The following is a 24,578-nucleotide window of genomic DNA, read 5'->3' on the forward strand; positions in this document are numbered from 1 at the left end:
CTTCATCTTTTCAAAATTTAATTTAAACACCAAAGAAAGGTTCCATGTCAAAACCAACATTCAACTACATAATTTCTGTATATCAACTGCCCAAATTTAAGTGACTGCTATGACTTTATTCTCTTCATCTCAAATGGATGCATTCAATCTCCTCCGTTACAGGAATGGTGGAGGTCCTAATTTCCATCTCATCCACAGTCTTGTTGGGTGTGTATGTTGACCTCCATCGCAGCAGTACAATCTTCTTCAAGTACTTAACTGTGTTGTTCTTGACACTAACAAAGCAGAAGGTATTGATCATGCTGTTGCTCATGGCAATGCACTCGATGATATAGAAAGCCACCAACGAGTTCTTCTGGCGGGAGATGAGCGTTGGGTGGAAATCTCGCAGGATGGTGAAACCATAGTACGGCGCCCAGCACAGGATGTATGCCGTCAAGATCCCAATCAGGACCATCACAGTCTTACGGCGACAACGCAACCTTTTCCTAATCTGCTCTGTCTGGAAACCTGGAACGTTCTTGAACCAGAGCTCACAGGAAATTCGTGTGTAACACATTGCCATGGCGATTACAGGTCCAACAAACTCCACAGCAAAAACAAAAAGGAAGTAGGACCGGTAGTAGATCTGCTGGTCCACAGGCCAGATCTGAGCACAGAAGACTTTGTGAGTGGTTGGAGTGGCGCCGCCATGAGGATACATGGTCTCAGAGGCAAAGTAGGCAGAGGGAATTGATATCAGGATAGGAACAATCCAGACTCCCATTATCAGGCAGTAGGCGGTTTGGTACTTCATACGAGGCCTCAGAGGATGGACTATGGCCATGTACCTGGAAGAACACAGACATATTATTCATTGAAGAGGCAGGGTATATCTACTTCATAATACAATGCAATCACACCACCCTTTTTAGCATTCTGAGCGCTCTGTGAAGTCAAAAGATTCAGCAAATGACTTTCAGTCACTCATGTAAGATTGAAGTTTAATTCACAATGATTCATAATTCAAAGAACTGGCTTTTTCGTATTGGTAGAAGGTCATTTTTATGGAGTCAAAAGGTATGGATGCTTTTCGCTCCTTAAGGGACAGTGTCTTAGGCATGTAAAGCAAGAGGTAAAAGCATTAACTGACATCAGTACTTTACTCATGTATTTTAGAGTTGTTTTCATCTATATATATTTTGTATATAGCCCAACATTTCCAATCACAGCATGTTAAGAAAGACAAAAAAATATAATATTTTAATATTGATGGGTAAAACTTTTCAATAGAGTGGTGCAGAAATGAGTCCTAAAACTTGGAAATTAGTTTGCCTTTAAGCAGTCCTGGTTCCTTCAACTCAAAGTCAATGGGTTTTTAGTTAGAAAGCCAGTTTGTTAGTATCATAAACTTTGCTTGCCACAGAGCTTATTTTCTGCAATAATCCAGTATACAACGGCAAAACCCCATTGGCTTTTTGTCGAGGGTGCTAGGGTGATGTTAACTTCCCTGTTGCTCTACAAATAATCATCAACATCATCCCTGCAGCACTCTATATAGATACACTTCATCTACTACATGATTTATAGTCAAACAAATCACTTTTAAAAATCCATTCAAAATCCTTAAATGTATAGTTTTTTAATAAATCACTCCATTATTTTTTGTTTGCTTGTTTTGTATGTTTGTTTAAAATCATGTTAATCAGCATTATCATTACAAATATATATATATACTATTTTACATTTTGAAATTTAAATTTATTCTCTGTATCATTCAATTGTTTTTTCTGCTGCAGCATGACAATTTACACTACCTTGGGATACAGAGTACCACCCACAAAGAAGTCAATTATTACCCATTAGCTTGGCAGCAGGCCTGCAGATTATCCATAACAGACTGTGCTCAAAAAGCTGTTTTTATGGTTAACACGAGCAAGCTCATACAAAATCAGAAGGATTATTAACTCAACAATACTTCATACTGATCACTTTCACACACTTAACACTCATTATCCAGCCCTCATGCCACGTTTAAATCTCCTCACAGCTTGAAATTTTAAACATACTTCTTTGTGAATCTGTGGATGTTGTGTGCACTCATGCACACATACACGTGTCTCCCTACATTAATGTATGCACTACAGGGCAGTGCAGTGAGGTGACATTCATGTAGCACAAGGAAAATTAAGGGAGAGGAGGTGGCGGGGGTTGCATTCTGAAGAACTGAGTTCAGAGACTCAGGTACAGGCAATGAACCATTCACTTCAATCAATAAGAGGATGTGGCACTATAGACCATGAACCTGTATAGGTAACATAGTGTTAATGACCTGTGCCTCTCCCAGAGAAATCATGGTGTTTTGCACTATTTATCTTGCTCTGTTACACTAAGGGGCTGTTTCAGTTTATGCATATATCAGCCTTTGTCAAAGCAGATGAGTTGACTTGTCAGCACAGGTGTTAAATAACAATTAACAATGGCTTTATTCTCTGCAAGTGTCCCAGTAAGCCATCACAGTATGAAGGTGAGCCAGCATGCACAACACCAGGAAACTGTAACTGGAACAGCTACATGAAATTCGGCCATAATTGATTTAACCATTCACACCTGTGCTTTCTCTACGGTCTCATGGCAAAATGACACATGAAAGGGGCCTATTGAACATGTGTACATCTGTGCTATTACTTTCACTCTCTTATTAACTGAAAATACTCAGTGATTAAAAAACAAACAGCTGTAAAGTGTTTCTTTAATTAAAGTACACTTTTAAGCATGATGTTAACATTAAGCAGTAACCTCCAGTGACGTTTGCTGCTATGCTAATGCAATCCAAATCTTTTTTACTAGCAGTTACTTTGCAAAGTACTTTAAGTTTAATTTATACACTTAAATTAAACTACTATTTATAATTAAATGAACTTGAAGTCCTTTGTCCTACCAGTGCCAGGAATGCTCATTTTGGTTGTTTTGGAATCTTAATATATTTGGCCTTAAGTCATGAGGACTTTTACAGTATATCATAAGGGATACTGCTGTATACTGGATTGTTTTGGTATGTTAACAGCCTCATTCCCTACTAAACACATCAATGCTGTCTAAATATTTGTGGCACAAGTAGATGAGGATATACTGATTCATCATGAAAGGATATCTACCTGTTGCATACTGAACAGATCAGCTAGAGAATTGTTTCAGGCTAATTAACAATCTTGAATGAATCAATGCATGTTTTCATGGCCTTTGAAGCACTAACGTTAGTGTTTATGCACGCAAATCTTTCATTTTGATGAATTATACATCAAGATGGACCTCAACAGCAGCGTAGAGCCAAATGATGCATTAAAAAGAATTGCATGTATTGATAAAAGTAAACATATCCACCTCAGCACGAATATGACATGAATATGAACCAGCAGGGCAAAGAAACACTGCAACTGAGCTTGCAGAGCCATAGGTTTCATTTTGGGATTTCAGCATCGTGGGGGAAGCTGTATAAATTAAAGGGGGTGGGGGGGTCCTCTGCTAGAGAATATTTAGCATCAAACACTTAATTTCCTGCATTTTGTAATAAATAAATGAATAAATAAAAGATTTCTTTAAAAGTCCTTTGCTGCTTTCATGTTTTTATTGGGGGGAGAAAAATGCATGTTATAAATATAAAGGGGGATGTGTCTCCTGTGACTACCCCACACCCTCTAAATTTACACCTATGCATAGTAGTATATATTTCACCATAAATAAATTCAAATGTGGTTAGTGGTTAGCTTGGTAAAATTAATAGAGAAAAAAGTTTAATATATTTTACAAAACAGACATTTTTATTCAAAGACTGTAACATCTGTTGCCAGCTTTAATCTAGAAAGTTTTTTACTGTGTCTGCCAATAAAAATCTCAACATCAGTGTCTCCATATCTCTCTAAATCTCTTGGATATGGCAAACAATGACTGGAATAAATCCACAAGGATGGACAAAGATATATTGTTTGTGATGTTCTTTGAGAAAAGGAGATATTATTTCCAGATAAAAATATGAGAGCTTTACTGATTCTAAAGTCTGTAGAAAACACTGGAAATTTCCTGCAAGAAGCAGCGTCTTAATGAACTGAGCTCATGACAGAAATAACACACTCACCTGTCAATTGCAATTGCAAGCAATGCATTTGTGGACACATAGAGTGACACAGTCCGGAGATAGTTGACGGAGGCACACAGCACCAATCCATGATCCCAGGAAAGCTGTTTCACCACATAATAGTCCACCAGGAATGGGCAGCACACCACTGCCACAATAAAGTCTGAGATGGCAAGGTTGGCAATGAGCAGGTTGGTGAGGTTACGGAGCTTTTTGTAGCGTGTCAGTGTGGCAATGAATATGAAGTTTCCAAAACCACAGACAAGCATGATGCAAACAAGCACCACGCCAATAACTATGGTGGCCACAAAGAAGGCCTGGCCCTGCGTTGTGTCTGGGATCTCATCAGGAGGGACGCCGTAGTCCATGTCATAGGTGTCCATGTAATGATCCAGCTTGCCTGATGGGAGACTCTCATGTGTCTCTGTATAAACTGCAACCACATGGCTAATGTTGGACTCCCCCATGTCTTCGCACACACTTTTATTTTGGTTTAGAAAGACTTGTGTTTCAGAACAATTTGATCCAACAAATTAGGTGAAAATCAAGAATGCTTTTTGGTACATGGTGCCAACAAGCAGCACATCCTCACCTGAAACAGAAAGTTCTCATGTCAGCATTACTCATGCAGGGTCAGGATTCATGGCGACAAAACATGATCAAAACAAATTACATGATCTCAGTGCTTCATGCGTTGTCATGCGTTGTCATACTGGCATGTGTGATATTTCTGTTACTTTCTGATGAAAAATGTTAGTGGGTGAGGTCATTATAACAAGCTCAATGCAATTTATCAGGACCTTGTCACTTTACAGTAAGCCAATATCACAGACTAGACTCAGTGTGATGACGGGGCATTTGATTTGCTGCAAAAGTGGACACTTGGATCGCTTCGCAAGCATATGAGGTAAGAAAAAGTATCATATAAAACCAATTAGAGGGGGTGGGGGGTGGGGGGACATTTAACCACATATGCCAGGTTTACATATATACAGTGATACCAGGCAATCTGTGTACACAATTATAATGTGGTGGTGGTGGTGGGGGCACCAAAAAAAACATGATCTCAAATAGCTTATTTTTACAGTTGTGATTTATGGGATCTCCATAGAGCTGCTTCATTAAAATAAATGAAAAAAGTTATTGCTTAAGGAAATTAGTAATAATCTATTTTTAATGCAATGCCATGCAAAAATTACTATATCTGCAGAACTAGAGGGAAAATGTACTTTGAATTAGGGCTCTGGGGCAGTTTAGAAAACCTAACTTGGTGTTGTTAAGCTGCAGGGTGTCTCAATTGGAGTATTAAACTGTTGGAGATCATCACACCCTTGAGGAATATCACAGTCTGTGAATTTAAATCAATATAGTAAAAACACTCAAATGTAGAGTCATAGTTGAGAAAGAAACGCTTTCATCTTTATTTTAAGAGACATTGATCTCTCATGACTTTCCAAGGATGAAATCTAGTGAATTAAAACACATTTTATAAGGCACTTACCAGCAGACGTTGCAGTATCTCCCGCTTTTTTTTCTCAGCTCAGTAATTTAAAAAAAATGTAACAGCCGCACTGTGTGAGGAGGAGATGTATTTTCGGGCAATCTTAGCAGCGCAAACAGAAGGTCTGAGTCCGCTTCGTTTCTCACAGAGGCGGAGAGAAAAAGTTGCGTCCGTGTCTCGTCTGCCTCTCCTGAAAAATCCGGGCGAAGTGGAGAAAGCACATGGACGTCTTTCAGGAGGTGAGAGAGAGGCAGGTGCGCGCGTGCAAGAGTTAGTGTCCGCGAGAGATGAAACAGTTGACAGTTTACAGCTGATTGGTCGACCATAAATACAGTGCACACAGAATAATCTGTAGCCTACATGACAGGCTACATTAACTTTTAACATTTCTCACATTTACATGCACTCGCTGCGTGATTATAGCATCCTGTAGGCACGCCTCTCTTTCACCTGAAAGCTTCGTATTTATCACATTGCGCTGCGTGGCATCACATGTGATATGTTCTTTGCTTACATGAATCCAGTAATTATCATGCTATGTCATAGGACAGCTTAATTGCCAGCACTGCATGTTCAAACTGAGTTAGAAGAAACAGGTTTTTTAAAATTTATGTAAACATTACATTAAATCTGCAATAACTTTTTTGAGTCACTGGCAGCTGTCTCTCAAGTGTTTCAAACACCACTTGTGGCTGTTTTCTTCAAAATGAAGCTAATGCCTGTTGTATGTGTTCTTTTGAACTTTGAATGATTACATAAATGATTAACACACTAAACAGTTTTGGATTGAATGAAATAAATAACTATTTAAAATACCTGAACATATCTTCACCAAATAATAGTGTAACGGTGTGCCAGTAATGTATACCCTTAATGTAAGTGCCTAAATGTTTGAAACCATTCTATAACACAGTGTAAGAGCCCATGTTGGTGTGTGTTCCCTTGATTTAAATGTCTTGAGTTTTCATGTAATGCTTATTAAAATGTACATATTTTAAGGTGTCATGGTGTCATATGATCACAAGTGCTCTTCTCTCTGCTGGTCTCAGATTTTTTAAATAACAACACGTTTGATATTCACGCCGGTGACTGCTGCTGACTCTGATTGCAAAGTGGCTTTGGGGAAGGTAATCAATGTGAGAGATGGGACGTCTTGACTCATAATAAACGAAAAACCATTTCATTTTTTTGTTCTGAAAAAAAAGAAATGGTTTAGTTTAGATATTCTTTCAATTAAAAAGGAATAGTAGTAGTCAGCCCTCCATTATGCCGATGAGGTTGATGATAAACGTTCCTTGAAAATGTAATTTCTTGAATCTATGAGACTAATTAGCAATGTGATCTTTGTCTCCTTTTTCTAGGTGGGGGTCAATGTATGGACAGAGCTTCTGAAAGCTGAACAGCAGATAAACAGCCACAGACAGCAGCACTGATGACTTTTTAGAATCAGTTCCTTATTGTGATGGAAAGCTAATGCTGCTGGGGTTTGTATCGCCTCTGACAATCATCTGTCAGCGGCGGCGAGATGGCTTTTTGTGTGCTCTCACATTGAGTGCAGTGGGCCGGCAGATAGAGTCAGTGCACTTTAGATACAATAACGGATAACAACAGACATGAGACATGAGACTAGCAGACAACTCCTATCATCTCCAGTGGACACTGGAAGAGAAAAGCTCTTGTTTTCTTTTCTAGAACTTAAACATATCCACCCCTCAGCTCATAAGAGGTGAGAGAATTGCTTTTGCATGTTCCCATTAGTTTTTATCACCCTCTAAATATCAGGAGCTTCTTCCTCGGCCTTGATAGTGTCTGTCGCTGTAGCCCAAGAGGCCTGACCAGCAGGATAAACACTTGGCTTCTATTTCCAACTCTGGACAGCTCTCTAATCCCAGTCGGGTTTTGGATTTACTGCTGCTCGTAACCAATGAATATAGATGGGAAAAAGACAGTGGTGTGATCCTGGTGTTCTCTACTCAGCCATGGAGAATATGCACAAGACCTGTAATCTATGGCCTCTGCTTGATGTTGGACAGATAGTGATATAGTTTATTGGTGACAGCATTATGGCGGAATAAGCAGCAGTGAAAGAGAATCGATACAAATATATGTATGGGGTTTAAATCAGAACTGAGGCAGTCTGTTTTGGCAAAATGCTGGTTCATTGCGTATTCTTTCAAACTCTCTGCTAGTATTTGACTACACAGCCATTTCTAACCATTCTGGTTTTCACTTTTTTCTTAATCATTTGCTGATACATTCTGTTTCAGGCATGTCCAAAGTCCAGCCGGGGGCCAGTTTTGGCCTGCAGACAGACTTTTAACAGCCCATCTCTTTTAAAATATACTATATATGGCTCATCACACAATATTGGTTAATCAAGCAAAATCACTTTGCATTTTTTGTCTTCACCTCATGATGGTAAGACTTTCATACAGTTTGTAGACATGCACCAAGTGGGAACTGTGCAGGCAGAATTAATGTGTTTTCATAAACAGACAAGAAATTAGCAAACTAATGGACCTGGCAGCAGACATTTTCATTTAGGTAGCACACATGGCCACAGCAAAGACGCGTGAAGTCGACAGTGGGGGCCGCCAATTTCAGGGGCCCTGTGAAGTCAAATATATTTTCATTAAAAAATTAAACAGTTTGTTTGTCTCATTTGTTTGTAATTTTTCAAAATAACCAATATGATGTTATTCAAAAGCGACTGGCCCCTAGGTATTTTCACATTATCTTGCCTCCATTCTGCCATATGTGAATGTATTTGTGTGGCAGCAAGCTGATATCCATCAGGATTTGCTTGCTGCTCTACAGTAAGATGAGTCTATTAGCATGCTTGTGGGAGCCTGTCTTATGATCCCAATCACAGAAAAATACACCTTCGTTTGAAAATCACTTTCAAATCAACCAGCTGCAGGTTAGAGCTGACCTTAAATGCCACGGCACGTTTCCTCCTGCCACAGATCAGGATGTGGGAAAGGATTTCAAAACAATTTCTCACTGAAATGTCAGTGACATACACTTTTCCAATGTATGTCATGCAGTGCGCAATAACTTGTCATATTTCTGTTCTTAACATGAACAATATTTGTGTCCCTATTGTGTAAAATCACTGCACATCGTGAAAATGTCACATGGACACCCTGACAGCTTTAGGAATCACTCCATGACACGAGGACAGACTGATTTATTACTGAAAAGTATGCACGTACTGCATCAGTGACTGATAAAGATCCGTGCATACACCTGGAGATTTACACAGGCACAGAGCTGAGTATCCTCAGAGATATTGCTCATTAGTTGGAGAGAACATCCTTGTCTTGGCACTGTGGGAAAAGGTGAGTGCTGAATGCTAAACAAAAGAAATGCATTGTGAATATCATTTGAAGTTGGTTTCTGTCTTCAGAATAGAGTATGTGTCAACTGCATATTCAAAGACATGAAAAAAAACTGTTTACTTATATTGCCTAATTAGAGAAATGCATTAAGTACAAAACATGTAATTTTCTGTTACTAGTAGGTGGCCCTATAGAGTTTGGGGCAGACTGTACAATATAGAGATATACAAAGCACTTCCTGTTTTGTGGAAAAACATTCAATTTTGACGCTTTGCCAAGGCCAAAGTGTTAGACAGAAACTCCAAGATATCTATTTATTTACATTAGCCTATTAGAGATGTACATGAAAATATAAAACATATAATTTCCTGTTGCCAGTAGGTGACAAAATATAACCATTATCACCATAAATAACCATTACAATATTGACATTTAGATGTCTTCCCGTCAGGACTATCATCAAACATACGAAGTTTGGGGTAGATTGTACCATATAAAGTGGTGATAAAAAGCACTTCCTATTTTGTGGTGAATCGTGGAAATTTGCAGGCCTGTTAAGACCACAGGGTTTGACCTAAACTCAAGCTTTTAGCAGCTTTTCATCTTGAAGGTCTTTATATGGCACACACAAAATTTGAAGTCGATCAGATCAAATCTCTCGGGGGAGTTCATTAAAGTATATATATCTGTACAACTAGTTTTTCTTTCCTTTTTTTGTTTTTTGTTTTACACTTGACTACTGACTTACATTAGCTAATTAAAGAAGGACATCAAAGTATAAAGCATGCCATTTCCTGTAGCCAGTAGGTGGCACCATAACTTTTATAAATACATTTGCACAAAGCTGTCTACAGGCTGGGACTCTTATCAAACATGAAAATTTGGGCAGATTGGAGTATGTATGGAAGAGATACAAAGCACTTCCTTTTTTGTGGCAAAACAAGAAAATGTGATGCCTCGCTAAGAACACAGCATTTGGGAAAAAATCAAGCCTTTAACAACTTTTCATATGGAAGGTCTTTAAATGGCACACACAACTTTTGAAGTTATCCAACCAAATCTTTAGAAGGAGTTTGTTTAAGTATGACCTCTGTAAATGCACAAAAATAGACAATAACTGAATATTCAATTTAAAATTTCTGACTCTATTTTGAGTTTATGGTATGGCTTTGAGGGACTTTTTTGTATGACTTGGGATGTAATATATGTGTTACAATTTTCATATCTTTAGGTAAAACTAGCAAATTTCCCCACTGTGGGACAAATAAAGGATTATCTTCATTGATTTGTAACTTACTTGTTTTCCCTACTGTTTCCTTGTGTTTCTGTCTGTTATCCTTTTTGCCTTTCTCTCCCTGTGTTTTGTTTTGTGTGTGCCGGTGTGGGTGTGGTCTCCCTTCCCAGTTTCCCTGGTCCCTGGCTCTGGTCATCATACTCACCTGTCTTCAGCTCTCCAACTACCAGACTGTTGTTAACCTCTGTGGTAGCTCTACATCCCACCTGAAAGGGAAAGTTCATTATCAGAATATTGCTTCCTTTTTTTCCCCATGCCCTTTGTTAACCTGTGTTTTTCATGTGCTCCAGTATCACCACTTGCCTGCCTGCCAGCTTCACCTGCTCACCACCCTTTCCTTCACCATCTGTGCCAGCCTAATCTAAACTGCCTCCATTATTTTCCACTGACCCCCATTCCTCACCATCATACCCATTCCATCATACTTTGTGCAATAACCTTTTCCCATCATTCATTCTGCCTTGTTCTCAGGTTCTCCTTGTGTTCATACCATTATCAAGTCATTTTTTTATAAAGTACATAGAAGTACAGCAGGACAAGGTCATCACATTTTCTGTTGATACATTTATTTAATTGATGACGGTAACTGAATGTGAAAGAAAAGCATGTAATTATTGTTTGAATGGGAAATCAGCTGAATAGCATCATTATGGCCCTAAAAGTTTTGTTTAGTTGCTATTTCTGTCGCTTACCATAGCAATCACAGTCTGCTCTTGAGCCGTGGGCTTTACTGGAGCCCAAAATCTGCTGAAATGCTGATGTAAAGCCATTTGACATGTGTTTCATTCAGCCATTTTACAGACAGCTCGCTAGATCTGTCCAGAGGGACGTTTGCACTGACCTTGTACCACGGCCTGCAGAGCCAAAGCAGAAGCTCTTCTGTCGCTTCCTCTTTGTTCTGTCACTTTCTCCTGCTCTTATTTCTGCAAAATGTTTTTGTAAGTGTAAAAGAAATAATGTAAATACAAAGAGGAAATAAAGAAATATAGAGATGCCAGCTAAAAGCACCGTGAGGAAAATAACTAGACTTTTTTTTTTCTCGTAATTGAAAAAATAAAGTGTTGAAATATTTCAGCTTTGGAGCCATCTTCCAAACAAAACACAAACATTGCCACCTACATTGCATTTGAAGATGGGCTTTGATTGTTTCTATTAAAGCAAACAACATTTAGAAATAAAGACTGAAACTTTTATGACATATTCAGATCAGGACTGCGCCCAGTGTTGCTCTTTTCAGTTTGGTGTTGTTTGCTACTCGTTTCAGTATTATTTTTCATTTAATTTTGGCTTTAGACAGAAGTAATGGCAAAACAAACATTCAGTCTATTGTATAATCACCCACTATGCCCAATTATGCTCAATACCAATAAAATGAATGCATTTCTGTAATTTCTGCATTTAGGGTGTCTTGTGTTTTTGTGATCAGGAACACAAACACAAAAAACAACTGTTTTCAGCACTCACAGTGTGTCAACACTTAGCCCTTTCTGGCTGGAACAGTTCTCCACAGTCCACACAAACTGTGCTGCACGAAATTTCCCCTATGTCCAGTGGTGGGCCACCATCCAATCTGCCATATCAAACAGGGATCTAGAAAGCAGCTGACTAAGAACCAAAATAATGGTGTGTGACAACCCAGTGCTTTCGCGGGCCAGCCAATTGTTTGTTTTTGTGGTTCTGCTTTGTCATCACCAGCATGGCTTTTCTAATCTCTGTCACAAAGGCCACAATAAACTCTGGAAGGCCCCAGGCGCGCAGCATGCGTGGCCACAGCTAGGGGGAGGTTTTGTGGGCTATTTCGCCAGCAGCCAGTGCTGTGCAGCGTTTAGTCTAGCATGAGACAGCGGAGGGTGAGCACCCGAGTTTTCACACAATAAAGGTGCCGAACGGGACCAAGCACTCCGGGGATACCACCAACCCACGGGAGGGAAGCGTACCACCATGTATAAGCACAGCTACCTGCACGAGGTGCGCAAGGAAAAGTATGAGCGTTCAGATGTCTTCGATGAGGAACCTGCGGACTCTGAATCCTCTGCAGGCATCTCAGCCATCCAGGGCTGGGAGAGCCTTCAGGAGCTCAACAGCCGCTTTGCCCGGTACATCAACAGGGCACGAGTCCTGGAGCAGCGCAACGCCGTGTTCCGCAAGCAGCTGGAGACGCTGCAGCGGATGGAAGAGGCCAGCGGCCTGGAGGAGGCCTTCACAGAGCAGACTGATGTCAACAGGCAGCGGATCCGGGAGCTGTCCTCTGATCACGCCAAGCTGGAGCGAGAGCTGAGAGATGCTTGCCGAATGCTGGATGAATTCACCAGCAAGTAAGAGAGTGGTGAATTGGTGTCGGATGATTCAGAGATGATCAGAAACATATAGAAATGCCCTAAAAAGTAAGAGAAAGTGATCAAGACCCTTAACCCTTTAAAACCCGTGCAAAATGGGTTGATGTCTTTTCTGTGACATAAGCTTAAAAATGAAGTTATTATGAATATAAATATTGTTTCCTGAAACATTTTTTTTCTCAATTTCATGGGTGATTTTCTAATAATCCTCTCCTCTGATTCAAAACAACATTTTTCAGGTAATTTTCTTGTCCCTTTTAACTGATTTCTTGCCAGTTTGGTCATTTCCTTTTTTTCCCCCCATGTTTTTGAAATAAATCAAAACAGTTTGCTCAGTTTTCAAAGGGTTAAATAACTTGTGAATTGCATCTAAGTGGAAACTGATGTCGATCCAGTTTTCAAAGGGTTGAAGAAGTGAGAAGTGAGGTTTTTTTAAAAAAAAAAAAAAAGCAGATAACTGTTACTCCTTTGCAAATCAGTGAGGAAACTTTAAATTAAGAGATGTCAGAATAGATGCAATTTGATCGGTTTACTGCCTTATAAACTGAAATGTAATCACACAAATCGCTAAAAAAATCTGATCATATATATCTGTATATATAGATAGATAGAGAGAGAGAGATTTAAAAAACATGCTGAATAAATACCAAATTAAAGTAATGGTAAATTAAAGGGTCTGTTCACCCAAATCACTGCAAAACCTCGAAAGACAAAGCAAAAAACACACAAAGAAAAACAGACTTTGTTTTTTTCACACAACTAGTAACATCATGCATCAACTAAATGTAATGGAGGTGTATGGTAATTTGTAATGCTCACATTTCTGTAAAGCAGCATTTGAAAACATTTTTAAAAATTCAAATGTGGCATTTCTTTCCAGAAAGAGTCTCAGTGTTATTCTGGGCAATCCACAGAACACAATGCCAATAGTTTTACTATCTGTTCAGTAGAAAGTACCCAGCTAGCAGGGAATGTTCCTACAACATTGGCTAATGTTACCTAAAAGTTGTAATAATGTTTTAACATTTTATTCAAATTCAAAAAAAAAAAAAACTTTAAGGATGTTTATCATTTCAAATGAAGTTGATTTAAGGTTCAATGCTGACTACAACATAACATTATAACAGCAACAGTTTGAGGATGTTTTTGTGATGTTGAGAAGTGACACATCAAAGAATGTTCTTTTATAAAAAAAATTCCCACAATTTTAGATGAGAACAAAGGAAGAACATTTTCAAAGCAACATTTAGAGCATGTTATTGAGGGCTGAAATTACAGACTCTTTTATTGAAACTGTAGTGTTATTTGATATGTTAACAAAAAAAATTGTTAATTTTCTATGGTTTTAGAAAATGTTACCCTAACTTTAATAAGAAGGATCTGTGAGCAAAACTTTCCACTGAACATGTTACTAAAACATTGCATTGGTTGCATTGTACCATTCTCAGAACTATTTTAGAACCAAAAATTGCTAGCTGGGTAGTTCTAGTGAAAACTGCACACAATGAGGTCTGTGGATTATCCGTAGTTACCATTTTTCAATGCTGTGAGCAACAATGAAATTCCATTCACAATTATTTTTATGTGGTGGCAGGCATCTCCTACACAGATGTCTCAAAAGAGAGAGAGAAAGGGTGTGCACGTGTTTGTGTGTGTGTGATTTAGATTATCCAACCTTTAATTACAACTATCTGCAAACAGCCGTATTCAGCCATCAGCAGACAGCAAAGTCTCGCTACATCATTGATTGAGTTTAGCAGAATATTGACCAACTCTGGTCGAGTCAGCAGGTGAAGAGAGCTGGATTTCAACACGTGTAGTTTCGATTTGCAGCTTTAACACGTTACAAACATAGAGGTGTCATATTTCTAGAAAAAGATGAGGTTTTTCTTCCATCCTGTTGTACTGTGAACAAGCAGGTTATGGAAGGTAAGTATTCATGCATCATGGACAGCTGCAGCTTAATATGATAAAAACACATTATACCTCCTCATGTTTTATACTAACACATAATTGAGCTGTTTTCTGTTCCAGATACAGAAATGAATGTGATTATCAAGAACAGCTCCGGAGCACACTGGAACAATTAAACAAGGTACTGTATAGATTAAATAACTGTTATCCAATTATATAAACTGAAATGGATAGCATCTGAAATATTTTTTATTAAAATTCTTCAACATTTAAACATGAAAAAATGTGACATGGTTTGCCGATTATTGTACTTTTTAAAAAGTAATGAGTAGATCAAATCAAATGAGATTTTTACTTTGTTGGTTTTGTTATATTTTAGACATTTTCCAAGGGAAATATATTTTATTTGCGAATATGACAAGGGGTTTTTGATTGCTGAATGTAAAAAATCTAACACAATTACTTTTGACTGATTATGCCACAGAGAGGTTTGTGAATGTAAATGGCCAGTATGACTCTGAGTTGGACACTGAAGGGTTTTCCATGTCACTGTAGTACTGCAGTATCTTATTCAATCCTCTTTGGTCCAAATACACTCTGTAAACTTGATAGTGTTTTTCCCTGGGTCCCTGATTGTTGTTTGTTCTTCTCTCCTTGTCTCTCCCCCTTCAGGAGGCTGACGGTGCTCTGCTGCGAAACCTAGAGTACCAGATTCAATCACAGTTCCTGCAGGACGACATAAACTCCACCAGAGATAGACATAAGAAGGTCAGTGGCATTAATGCTAAATTGCCAAATTAAATACCCGTAAACTAAAAAGGCAAGTCAAGTCAATTTTATTTATCTCGCCAATTCATGACAAAAGTTATCTCACAACACTTTTCATAGAACCAACCTTACAGTGCAACTTCTGGGTCTCAAGCAACTCCTTCAGCACAATCCAGATTTTGGATAATTAAATGAAAAATGTATTTCATTAAACCTCCTTCCAAAGTCAATTTGGCTGTTATCAGGCCATTAATTGACTGTTGTCAGTGGTGATAAGCATAGATATAAGTTAATAGGGGCCTTCCACACCTACTATTTAATGGGCCTATAGCAGCCTTTTGAACCTACCAGTAGGTGTAGCAGACACCTATTAACCTGTATCATGTCTATAGTTTTTGTTCTTGTTAGTTTATTTGTTTATTTGTTTGTTGTCTGTCATATTATGCAAAATACAAGTCTTTCCATTGTACAGTATGTGTGTTTTTAGATATAACAGCTGCAAAGAAACTCTGCGTCCAAACTTGGACTCTGGAGTTCACATGCTGAGTCCTGCCATTGGTTCGGTAACAAAAAGCACTTCGGTTAAGGTTTTTACTAAAAACTTAGATGAATTTTGAACTCACATTAATCACAGTGCCCCAAAAACCTATACTTAAGTACTTATAAGCGAATACTGTAGGGTATTGCAAGAGTGAATATTGTGGGTAAACAAATGAAATCTCTTGCCAGTCAGTGTTTAGTAGAAATGTTCACTTAGAGCATTTTGCAATTTATTAGGTATGTTCATCAAAAATCTTTCTTCAGTGTGGTGATAAGAAACACAACTCAGGTGCCCTCACAATGGGTGCACGATATTGGATATTTTGCTAATATCCTATATGCCGATATATAACAACTCATTTGGCTGATAACCAATACTGATATCGATATATCCACTTTTTTCCCATTTAATTTTAGTAACCATCGAGTCTCTTCTGTTGCAGAATTAACATTATATTATACATACTGTTATCGTGATGGCCCACCAGCAGATGGAGACACAATGCTTTTTAGTGTATGTAATATTAATTTATTGTACAATATAGGAAAAAGCATGTCAGCCGATTCCAACGTTTCTTTTTAAAGCCGATATTTGCCGATACCAATGACGTGCTGATATTGTTAGCATGTTGGCCGATTCAGATCGTTTTAAAATCAATATTGTCTTATACCGATGACATGCCAATATTATCGTGCATTCCTTGGTATTATGATTGTCTCAAAACATATTTTAAATCATAAATAATAATAGTCTATATAGTAGTCTATATACATGGCATCCCTAGGAAATAAAAGTGCACAGAGGGACAGTATTGCAAATTATCTTTGTAAATGATAAAATTATGTGATATTGGTCTATTCTGAGACAGTTCTATAAGTATGTACATTATATAACATGTAACTCTTAAAGTTAGAATAAGTCAATATAACAAAATACTACAGAAACCAGCTGTTTTATCAGTGCCTAAGAGGAGACTGTTTTGAGCGTTAGCAGTGTTCAAATCAATATGTTTTCATTCTAAAGCGAAAATAAAGAGGTGACTTTGAGCTATTGCAGTGATGCTCAGATCATAGTAGCATGTTACTTTTTGATGCCTCTCAGAGTCTGGGCCTTCAAAGGCCACTCTCTGACAAATTGCATTAATAATTTCTTTTAATTGTTCAAAGCAGCTTATGTCTCTGACATATTGCTCTTGAGAGGTTGACAGCATTTAGAAATTGTGCCCGTATTGTTCCTTCTGACAGTTTCCTTGATCTCAGGGTGGTATATTTTGTATGGATTTATTGGATAACTCAAAGTCAGTCAATAAACCTATTCCACAAAACAGAGTGGTTGTAATTCAAAGTGGTATTTTTGACCACAGTGTGTTTTTCTTTCTGTTGCTTTTGAGCACTCTTGACCTCAGGCCACAACTCCTCGAATGACAAGGCACAAAATCTGGCACGGGCGCCAAAGAATGTGTTATGATGTACCAGGGGCTTTAGCAACAATTTACCTTTTGTGATGCGAGTGTGGAAAGGATTACAGCGAAAATGTAACACTGCTTTTCACAGCTGCTGACAAATGACAAGAAAGCCCAGAGGGGAGAGACAAAAACTGAGATGTTCCTCTCTGTGCGGTAGAAATGTCTTGAAGGTTCAAAACAGTGGCCACAGAAACGCTGAGACAAAAGAAAACTAGACCACTGCATAATGCATCAGACGTACGTTCCATAGACTTTCATGCCTGACCATTTTCTGCCCTTTTTCTTTGCACCCAATACTGCTTTTGATGATGAAATAATCAGTGACTCTGCAATATTAAGATAGCATATCAAAGGGCACTGCTGTTACTATATTAAGTGAGAAAGAACAGGGACTCACCTCACATGAATATTGGGCTTATGGTCCTGAGCTTTGAAGTATCCCTCTGGAGAGACAAAATATATTTTTTCTTTATTATTCAGTCTGAAACACTGTTGCACAAATGGATTTTAAAAGAAAATCCCTTTGCTATAAAAAAAAATGCTTGCACCATGTATAACTATTTTTCAGCTAAATGAAAGCCTTTTATTGGACACTTGCACTGTCTCGCCTAAGTGCAAAATAAATAAGCAAGGGGTTTGCAAAATGGAATAACTCAGGGATGTATTTGCTTTTGCTGAGTTTTATATTTTATGTTTTTCTGTTTGCATTATCTTCCTCGACAGAACCTTGCAGAGATCCAGACCTATGTAAACATTTTACAGCAAATCAACCAGACGCTTCCCCTTGTTCCCAATGTGTCAGTGGGCATCTCTGAGGTGAGGTCATTAATGTTGTCACTGTGTGTGTGTGTGTGTGCGCACGCTGTGGTTCCTGTGGGGGAGAAGATGGTGTTTGCATGTGTGTCAGCCCTGGCTACTTATCTGGGGTTGATGAGGTTACTGACTGCTCAGTCTACTTGGTTGCCTGTGCCTGCTTTTGTCTGTGTCTTACTGTGCATACGGGGTGTATTTGCACATGCAGAGTAAAACCAAGACACTTGAACAGTCCAGAGGACACATGAGCAGGCCAGCGGTTTGAGCAGGACACAAAATTAAGCCAGGAAGAACAGCCGTGCAGGCTATTTTTTTAAGAGATATGTTGCCTAGCATTAGCAGCAGATTTGAGTCTTATTTATACAATCATTTCTGAAAATCTGTGCTGCTCTCGGTGCAGTGACTATTTAATTGGTTGAGTTAAATGGGCAGTGGCCATAATAAAGAAAGACATAGCTCTTAGCTGCTGAAATGTAATGAAGATAGGAAACCTAATTGGTGGCCTAATTGGAAAAACATAATGATGAGTGTGGAAATCATGTGAATTCTATAATATGGCCTCAGATCACAACACATTCATACACCTAGACAAGCTTTTGAATAGACATGTCCAACAGTAATCTCCATTATCATCATCATCGTGTAAAGCAATGTTTGCTTATATATCTTTTGATTAGTCGTGGTTTGCAGTTAAGTGTCAGAGAAGGTGCTCTGGACAAAAAGTCTTTTTTTCTGTTGAAACTTATATATATATATTATATATCTGGGATTTTTGCCACATCAGCCCCAAAATGTGTTATTTAGATACATTTCATGTAGATGAGAAATACTCAAAGTAATTATCATTTTTGGCTCTCTACATGGGCCAGACATTGTAAATATTCAGTGTTTACCCCAAAGCTTGGGGAATTCAGGGGCATGCACCCAAAAGGAGATTTTTTTCTCCTATTAACAGCAGACACTTGCACCATTTTTCAAGAATACCTAAAAATCTGTACATCATCTGGGAAAAACACCTCTTGTAGAGCCTACATCCTATTTTGTATCTTCATTACTCTGAAACCATATCACAACACAGGTCTGTATTGGCTGATTTTCACTCATGCCAATCAAAAAGAGGCAAAAATGGTCTGATATTACTACTTTTAAGTTATGTAACATAGGTAGGTTAGAAATTTGATGTAAACAGCATTACTAATCATGAAACAACATATTGTTATTATTCTGGAGGCGAGTTCACAAAATGAACCTTAAGATGACAAATCTGCTGCATTTAAATCCATGCCAAAATAATCCCGGCTGCTCTAATTGCAGATTCTAAGATTCCCAAAAATGCCAATAAATGTGTTCTTCAATACCCTAAATTTAATATTACACTAACACAAGAACATTTATTCAATTATATTTAATCTCTTCAGAGAATAGCATTGATTAAAGGCTTTGGAGAAACATCTGGGGGCTGAAGCCCCAGAAGCCATCTCTTGCTCTGCCCCTGGCTCCCTTGGTCACCAATATTATGTTTCCTGCAGACTAAAGACAAGTTGACCCAGTATCTGTATCACTTCATTTGTCACTGTGAAAAATATGAAACTCTTTTAAACCATATCTGCTGCTCCAAAAAAGTGCTTTACTCATCAGGTAAGGCTAACATTAGCCGTTTTATATATCCTTATATATATCTCCTGACCTCTTTTATGATAGATCCAGCACAGGAATATTTACATTAATGAGTAATATCACAAACTTTATGTTGTTTTTCCTAAATATAGTAGGCTTATGAGTTGATGATTGGGAGATCACAACTTAGAATTAAATTAGCCGTGATGATGCATGTCAATCATGGAAATGAGAATGGGAAGTCATTATTGGATTTTATGTTTAAATTGGTCCAAAACTTAATAATGTTTTTCCATACAAGAACACCCCTGCTGCCAATAAATAAATGAATATACTCTTATGAACTTAAATGATTTGATATTGTGTGAACCATGACTACTTATAACAGATCTTCCAGGTTTAACAAGTAAAGCTCAACCAACAACCACTTATGACACTTTTATCATGATTAACTCTGGCGTACACTGCACTCTAAATGCTCAATAATTCATTTAAAGAGTAGATTAACAGAAAACATAACTCCTTTTAACAAACTAATTGTTGTAGTGCCTTTAAAATAAAACATCAATCAGTGAAGCTTTTAATACAGTGAGACTACAGGAAGAGACTTTTCCGATAGCTCTGTGAGTCTCTGTGCGTGTGGTGTAACCTTCATGCTGTAAAGACACACTCTGCATGTCTGCATGTTCTCACTGATTGGTGCTCTCTATGTGAAGGAACAGGAGAAGCTGCTGGCCCAGAGGAAAGTGCCCTCTCTGCAGAATCAGCTGGAGGAGTATAAGAGCGCCCTCTGTCAGCTGCAGGCCCAGAAACAACGCCTACAGACTGAGGTGGGTCACATGGTCACCATGACAACAAGAGGTTTCATGTTAATTATGTGCAGATTGTTTTTCTTTTAATCACCAAGCCAATAGACAGACACACTGAGGAGGATTTCTCAAAGAAACTAAATATATTTACATTAGAGGAAAGACAGACACCAGTAAAACCACTTCACACCCACATATACACCTATTTTCATTATTGATTAATGTGCAGATTCTCACATTTAACCAAAAAACACTACTGGGAGAAGTTTTTATTTTATTAGCATTTAAGTTGCTGAACCCAGGAAATTTTAATTTTTGAATTAATTTTCAGTTTCATGTGTTTTAAGATTGAATTTTCACTGGGTATTTTCATTTTACTCTGTTTTTTTATTTACTTTGTCTTATAAGTTAAGAATAATTACTGAGCAAGGCATTTAATAGGCTTTCACCCTGCGGTCTCGATAATGTGCTGCAGAAGGACCACTAGATGTCAGCCATGACCACCTTTTGACAGATGGGTGGTTACAAATTTAGTGAAGTCAGTGTTTCCTTGAAGGAAATGTAAACATATAGGACCACTTTAGTTCAATGGAATAAAACACCATAAGTGTTTCTTCAGTTAGCTGCTTTGTTTCTGCAGGTTTTGACGAAAGACATACCTCTGCCATCTGGCCAAATGATGCTCTTCATTCTAATCATATCATTCACCATATATCTCTTATCTATTTGGACCCTATAGAGAGCTATTAATTGCCCTGTTTTACTTAAATAAATATTTGTTTTATTTGTCTGAGAACACTGTTTTTATTTGCACAATTTGCACAAATATTGAAGAGTTAACGCTTGTGTTGACACAAGTTAAATTCAGATTTTATATTTACACATATTTATTATCTTTTCTAGATTTTTCCCCTTTCATAAGCAATACAAACTGCCATAGTGTGGATATTAATGAAATGTGCATTGCATAGTTAAATTTCCTCAAGTGGCTTTGTAATTTTATTTTATTTCATCATAATATCTTAATTAATCCTTGTCTCTGTCTCTTCTTTCAGACTGCAGTGTTGGAGCAATCCATCAAAAGCACACAGGAGAGTTACGATGATGAGATTCAGATGTACAACGAGCAAATTGAATCTCTGCGGAAGGAGATCGAGGAAGCTGAGAGGTCCCTCGAGAAGTTTACCAGTGAATGTCGCCACCTGGCCATGTACCAGACGTCCCTTGAGAACGAGCTGGAGAGGTACAAGAGGATCATCGAGAACGAAGATAACAGGTAGATGACCTTCATTTGGTTGCTGACACGCACTGACACACTTACACAGGCATGCCAGGTCTGACTGAAAAGACTTTTTTGCTAAAGGCTAGAACAACTGTGGGCGGCACAGTGGTGTAGTGGTTAGTATTGTCACCTCACAGTGAGAGGGTCCAGGTTCAAACCTGGGTTGGCACGAGAAGGCCCTTCTTCATCATGACAGGATAAGCAGTTATGGTGAATGAATGAAATAATTGCTGAGAAACAGTCATTTTGACCTCGGGTGAATCCAATATAAAATAAAACAATACATAATGCATTTATGTGTCCTATCATGACCAGGATACTTGGTTTAATCATAAAAATAGCATAAACATAGATCAACAGTTGCGAAGCATTTGTTTAAAGGAGTGTAGGATTCAGTGGCATCTAGTGATGAGGATTGTAAGTTGCAACCAGATGAAACTTCTTCCCATTAGAATCCCTTTAGTGTCCATTGTTCAAAAGGCTTTTACCGGGAGCCAAATTCCCCGCAGAGGTCTCTTCTGCTTCAAAACAAATGAGTAAAAGCGATAAAAACACTGCCTAAGATTGTTTCACTGTACAATTCACTGTTCAAGAGGATCCTCTTGAACTTCTTGATCAGTAAAAATATTGACCCAAATTATATCACAACCAACCACCAAAAAAACGCAATGGGTAATTTGAGTGTAATTGTACAGTGGAAACCCTACCCACTTTATAAACTGTTGTAGCTGGATTAATGTATGATGCAGAATTAGCCAGCAGGTGGCACTATGTGACAACAAACGTTTTCCTCGTTTGCACTACTAGTACTACAACCAACTGTAAGTATTTATGTCAGTTTAGCTATATTTTAGTTATTTAAAGTTACTTGTTGTTTCCTTTTTTGAAAATATAAATAACTAATAATATGAGTGCATGGCTGTTGCATTGGTGACATTTCACTGCTCTCTCTCCTGCAGGTTGAATTCAGCGATAATTGGCACTCCCATTACCCTGTTCACAACTAATTACCGCTACACTCACACACCCACTGCATCGAGCAGGGGGAGAGGTAAGGGCACCATCAGCACATCACAGCTGGTTTACATTGAGAGTCCCTATTTAATCAGCTGCCATTAATAGAAACAACTATACTCGCTCTTTGAGATTCAGTCTTACAAAGCGCTGTCTTTGTCTTTAGCATCCCAGAACACTTGAATGTGTTGGTGTATACAAAAATGTTGTGTTTTTTTTTTTTTAGTTCACCAGTTCCAGTTGTTGACTTGTTGCCTCATTTGTGTCCAGATATCACCCAGGCTATCCAAGATATCACCAGCATCAAGCCTCGCCAGAAGATCCTGGCTAAGAAGGTCCTAAAGAAGAAAGAGCTGACTCCAAAAGATGTGATTGACAGCGGGCTGGAGGAAAGAGGTGGAGCTGCTGGAGATGCTCAAGATGATGAAACAAAGAGGATCCCATCTGTGGAAGTGGAGGAGGAGAGGGCGAAGAGAACAGAGCAGAAGCCTGTTCTCACTGGAGTGTCTCCACAGGATGTCCCCGATGGAGCTCAGATCAGCAAAGCCTTTGACACTCTTTGCAACATTGTCAGAGACAGAATGAGGAAGTACAAGAAGCCTGAGCCTATTGCCGACTTCTACACCAAGGGTCGTTATGTGCTTGTCACCGGCGACGGCAGCTACCCGGATCCATGCTTCTGCACCTCCACACCCTCAGCAGGCCACATCTTCGTCACTATCAGAGACGGAATGATGCCCCCCTATGACCCTTACGCTCCCCTCATACCATCTCCTCAGCCTCCACCTCCTCAGCCCATACCAGACCCCAGACCTCTCAGTCCTCCTCTGCCCGCTAATGGAGGAGGAGGAGAAGGAGTAAAGGACGATAATAAGGGTGGAAAGGGCAAGGACAATGGAGGTAAAGGTAAGCATAAGAACGGAGAACCTCAACCTCTTTCTAAAGATCCGAGCCCTGGCCCTTCACCCTCCGGCCCCAAAGATCCCACCCCAGCTGCCACTCATCCCAAGAAAAGCCAGGATGACAACGGGCCTAGTGGTCCCACTCCAAAGCCTGCACCTCGTGGTGCCAGCACCAGCTCCAGCTCCAGTTCCAGCACCAGTACCAGCACCAGCTCTGCCAGCTTCACCCCAGACGCCATGAGCTACGAGAAGTTGGAAGTGGTGGAATCTGTGGAGAAGTTCTCCAATGGCCGCAAGGTTAAAGGTTATGAGGAGACTTCCATGGTGGTGGAGACCATGATCGAGAAGTCCAGTAAGAAGAAACACTGAAACCACGTCACCTGACATGAAGAGTCAGTCAACTCCACCAAGGTCCTACATGGTTCAGGTCCTCTAACAAGAAGACAATACTGATAAATACCACTGTTCCTCAATATTTTTGTCTCTGAGAAAAACCAACCATGCGTAAAGACCAACTACACATTCCTGCTCTGATATTCAACGCTCTTCCATTTGCTTGCAGTCTCTGGTCTTGCGTCCAGAATACGTTTTGCTGGTTCCATAAGTACTGCTGTTGTTGTTCGACTTAACAACCATGCTCATGCTATGAGTCCTTTACTGTCTGAAAACTTGGGACAATGAAAAGTGAAGCTCCACGCCACCAATGAAAATGAATAAGAAAAGAAACAAAAAACGAAGAAGTTGTGCCACTCCTCTTAACTCTGTCTTAGAACTCCAATTTTCCCCTTTGAGCTCATTTGTTCAATTGGATGCCACTGCCTGCCCTCAGCACAATTTTGCTGTGAATTAATTTGCTTTGATATATTG

General features: G+C 38.9%; 2 protein-coding genes across 3 annotated transcripts; one reads left to right on the top strand and one right to left on the bottom strand.

Moving 5' to 3' along the window:
- Positions 1 to 124: 124 nt before the first annotated feature.
- On the bottom strand, positions 125 to 4,581 carry prokr1b (prokineticin receptor 1b). Its single transcript, XM_042501585.1, has 2 exons — positions 4,115 to 4,581; positions 125 to 830 (listed from the first exon to the last, which is right to left on the bottom strand). Exons 1-2 carry the CDS (start codon positions 4,579 to 4,581, stop codon positions 125 to 127), a joined length of 1,173 nt encoding a protein of 390 aa, XP_042357519.1.
- Positions 4,582 to 11,982: 7,401 nt separating this feature from the next.
- On the top strand, positions 11,983 to 24,535 carry LOC121954546 (filensin). Of its 2 annotated transcripts, none has more exons than XM_042502121.1 (8): positions 11,983 to 12,565; positions 14,621 to 14,681; positions 15,173 to 15,268; positions 17,998 to 18,090; positions 20,427 to 20,534; positions 21,569 to 21,789; positions 22,755 to 22,846; positions 23,080 to 24,535. In XM_042502121.1, exons 1-8 carry the CDS (start codon positions 12,192 to 12,194, stop codon positions 24,078 to 24,080), a joined length of 2,046 nt encoding a protein of 681 aa, XP_042358055.1. In that variant the 5' UTR covers positions 11,983 to 12,191; the 3' UTR covers positions 24,081 to 24,535. The 2 variants fall into 2 exon arrangements, with proteins under 2 accessions (XP_042358055.1, XP_042358054.1); XM_042502120.1 differs by having other exon boundaries at positions 11,984 to 12,565; positions 20,421 to 20,534.
- The last annotated feature ends 43 nt before the right edge of the window (positions 24,536 to 24,578 follow it).

The sequence above is a fragment of the Plectropomus leopardus genome, chromosome 15 (genome assembly GCF_008729295.1).
Source record: "Plectropomus leopardus isolate mb chromosome 15, YSFRI_Pleo_2.0, whole genome shotgun sequence".
Taxonomy (NCBI): Eukaryota; Metazoa; Chordata; class Actinopteri; order Perciformes; family Serranidae; genus Plectropomus; species Plectropomus leopardus.

Excerpts from the sequence above, each read along its gene's own strand:
- prokr1b (XM_042501585.1), bottom strand. The coding sequence starts at position 4,581 with ATGGGGGAGTCCAACATTAGCCATGTGGTTGCAGTTTATACAGAGACA. Across the intron at positions 831-4,114 it reads CTTGCAATTGCAATTGACAG|GTACATGGCCATAGTCCATC; the intron begins GTGAGTGTGTTA and ends GTGTTCTTCCAG.
- LOC121954546 (XM_042502120.1), top strand. The coding sequence starts at position 12,192 with ATGTATAAGCACAGCTACCTGCACGAGGTGCGCAAGGAAAAGTATGAG. Across the intron at positions 12,566-14,620 it reads CTGGATGAATTCACCAGCAA|ATACAGAAATGAATGTGATT; the intron begins GTAAGAGAGTGG and ends TTTCTGTTCCAG. Across the intron at positions 15,269-17,997 it reads CCAGAGATAGACATAAGAAG|AACCTTGCAGAGATCCAGAC; the intron begins GTCAGTGGCATT and ends CTTCCTCGACAG.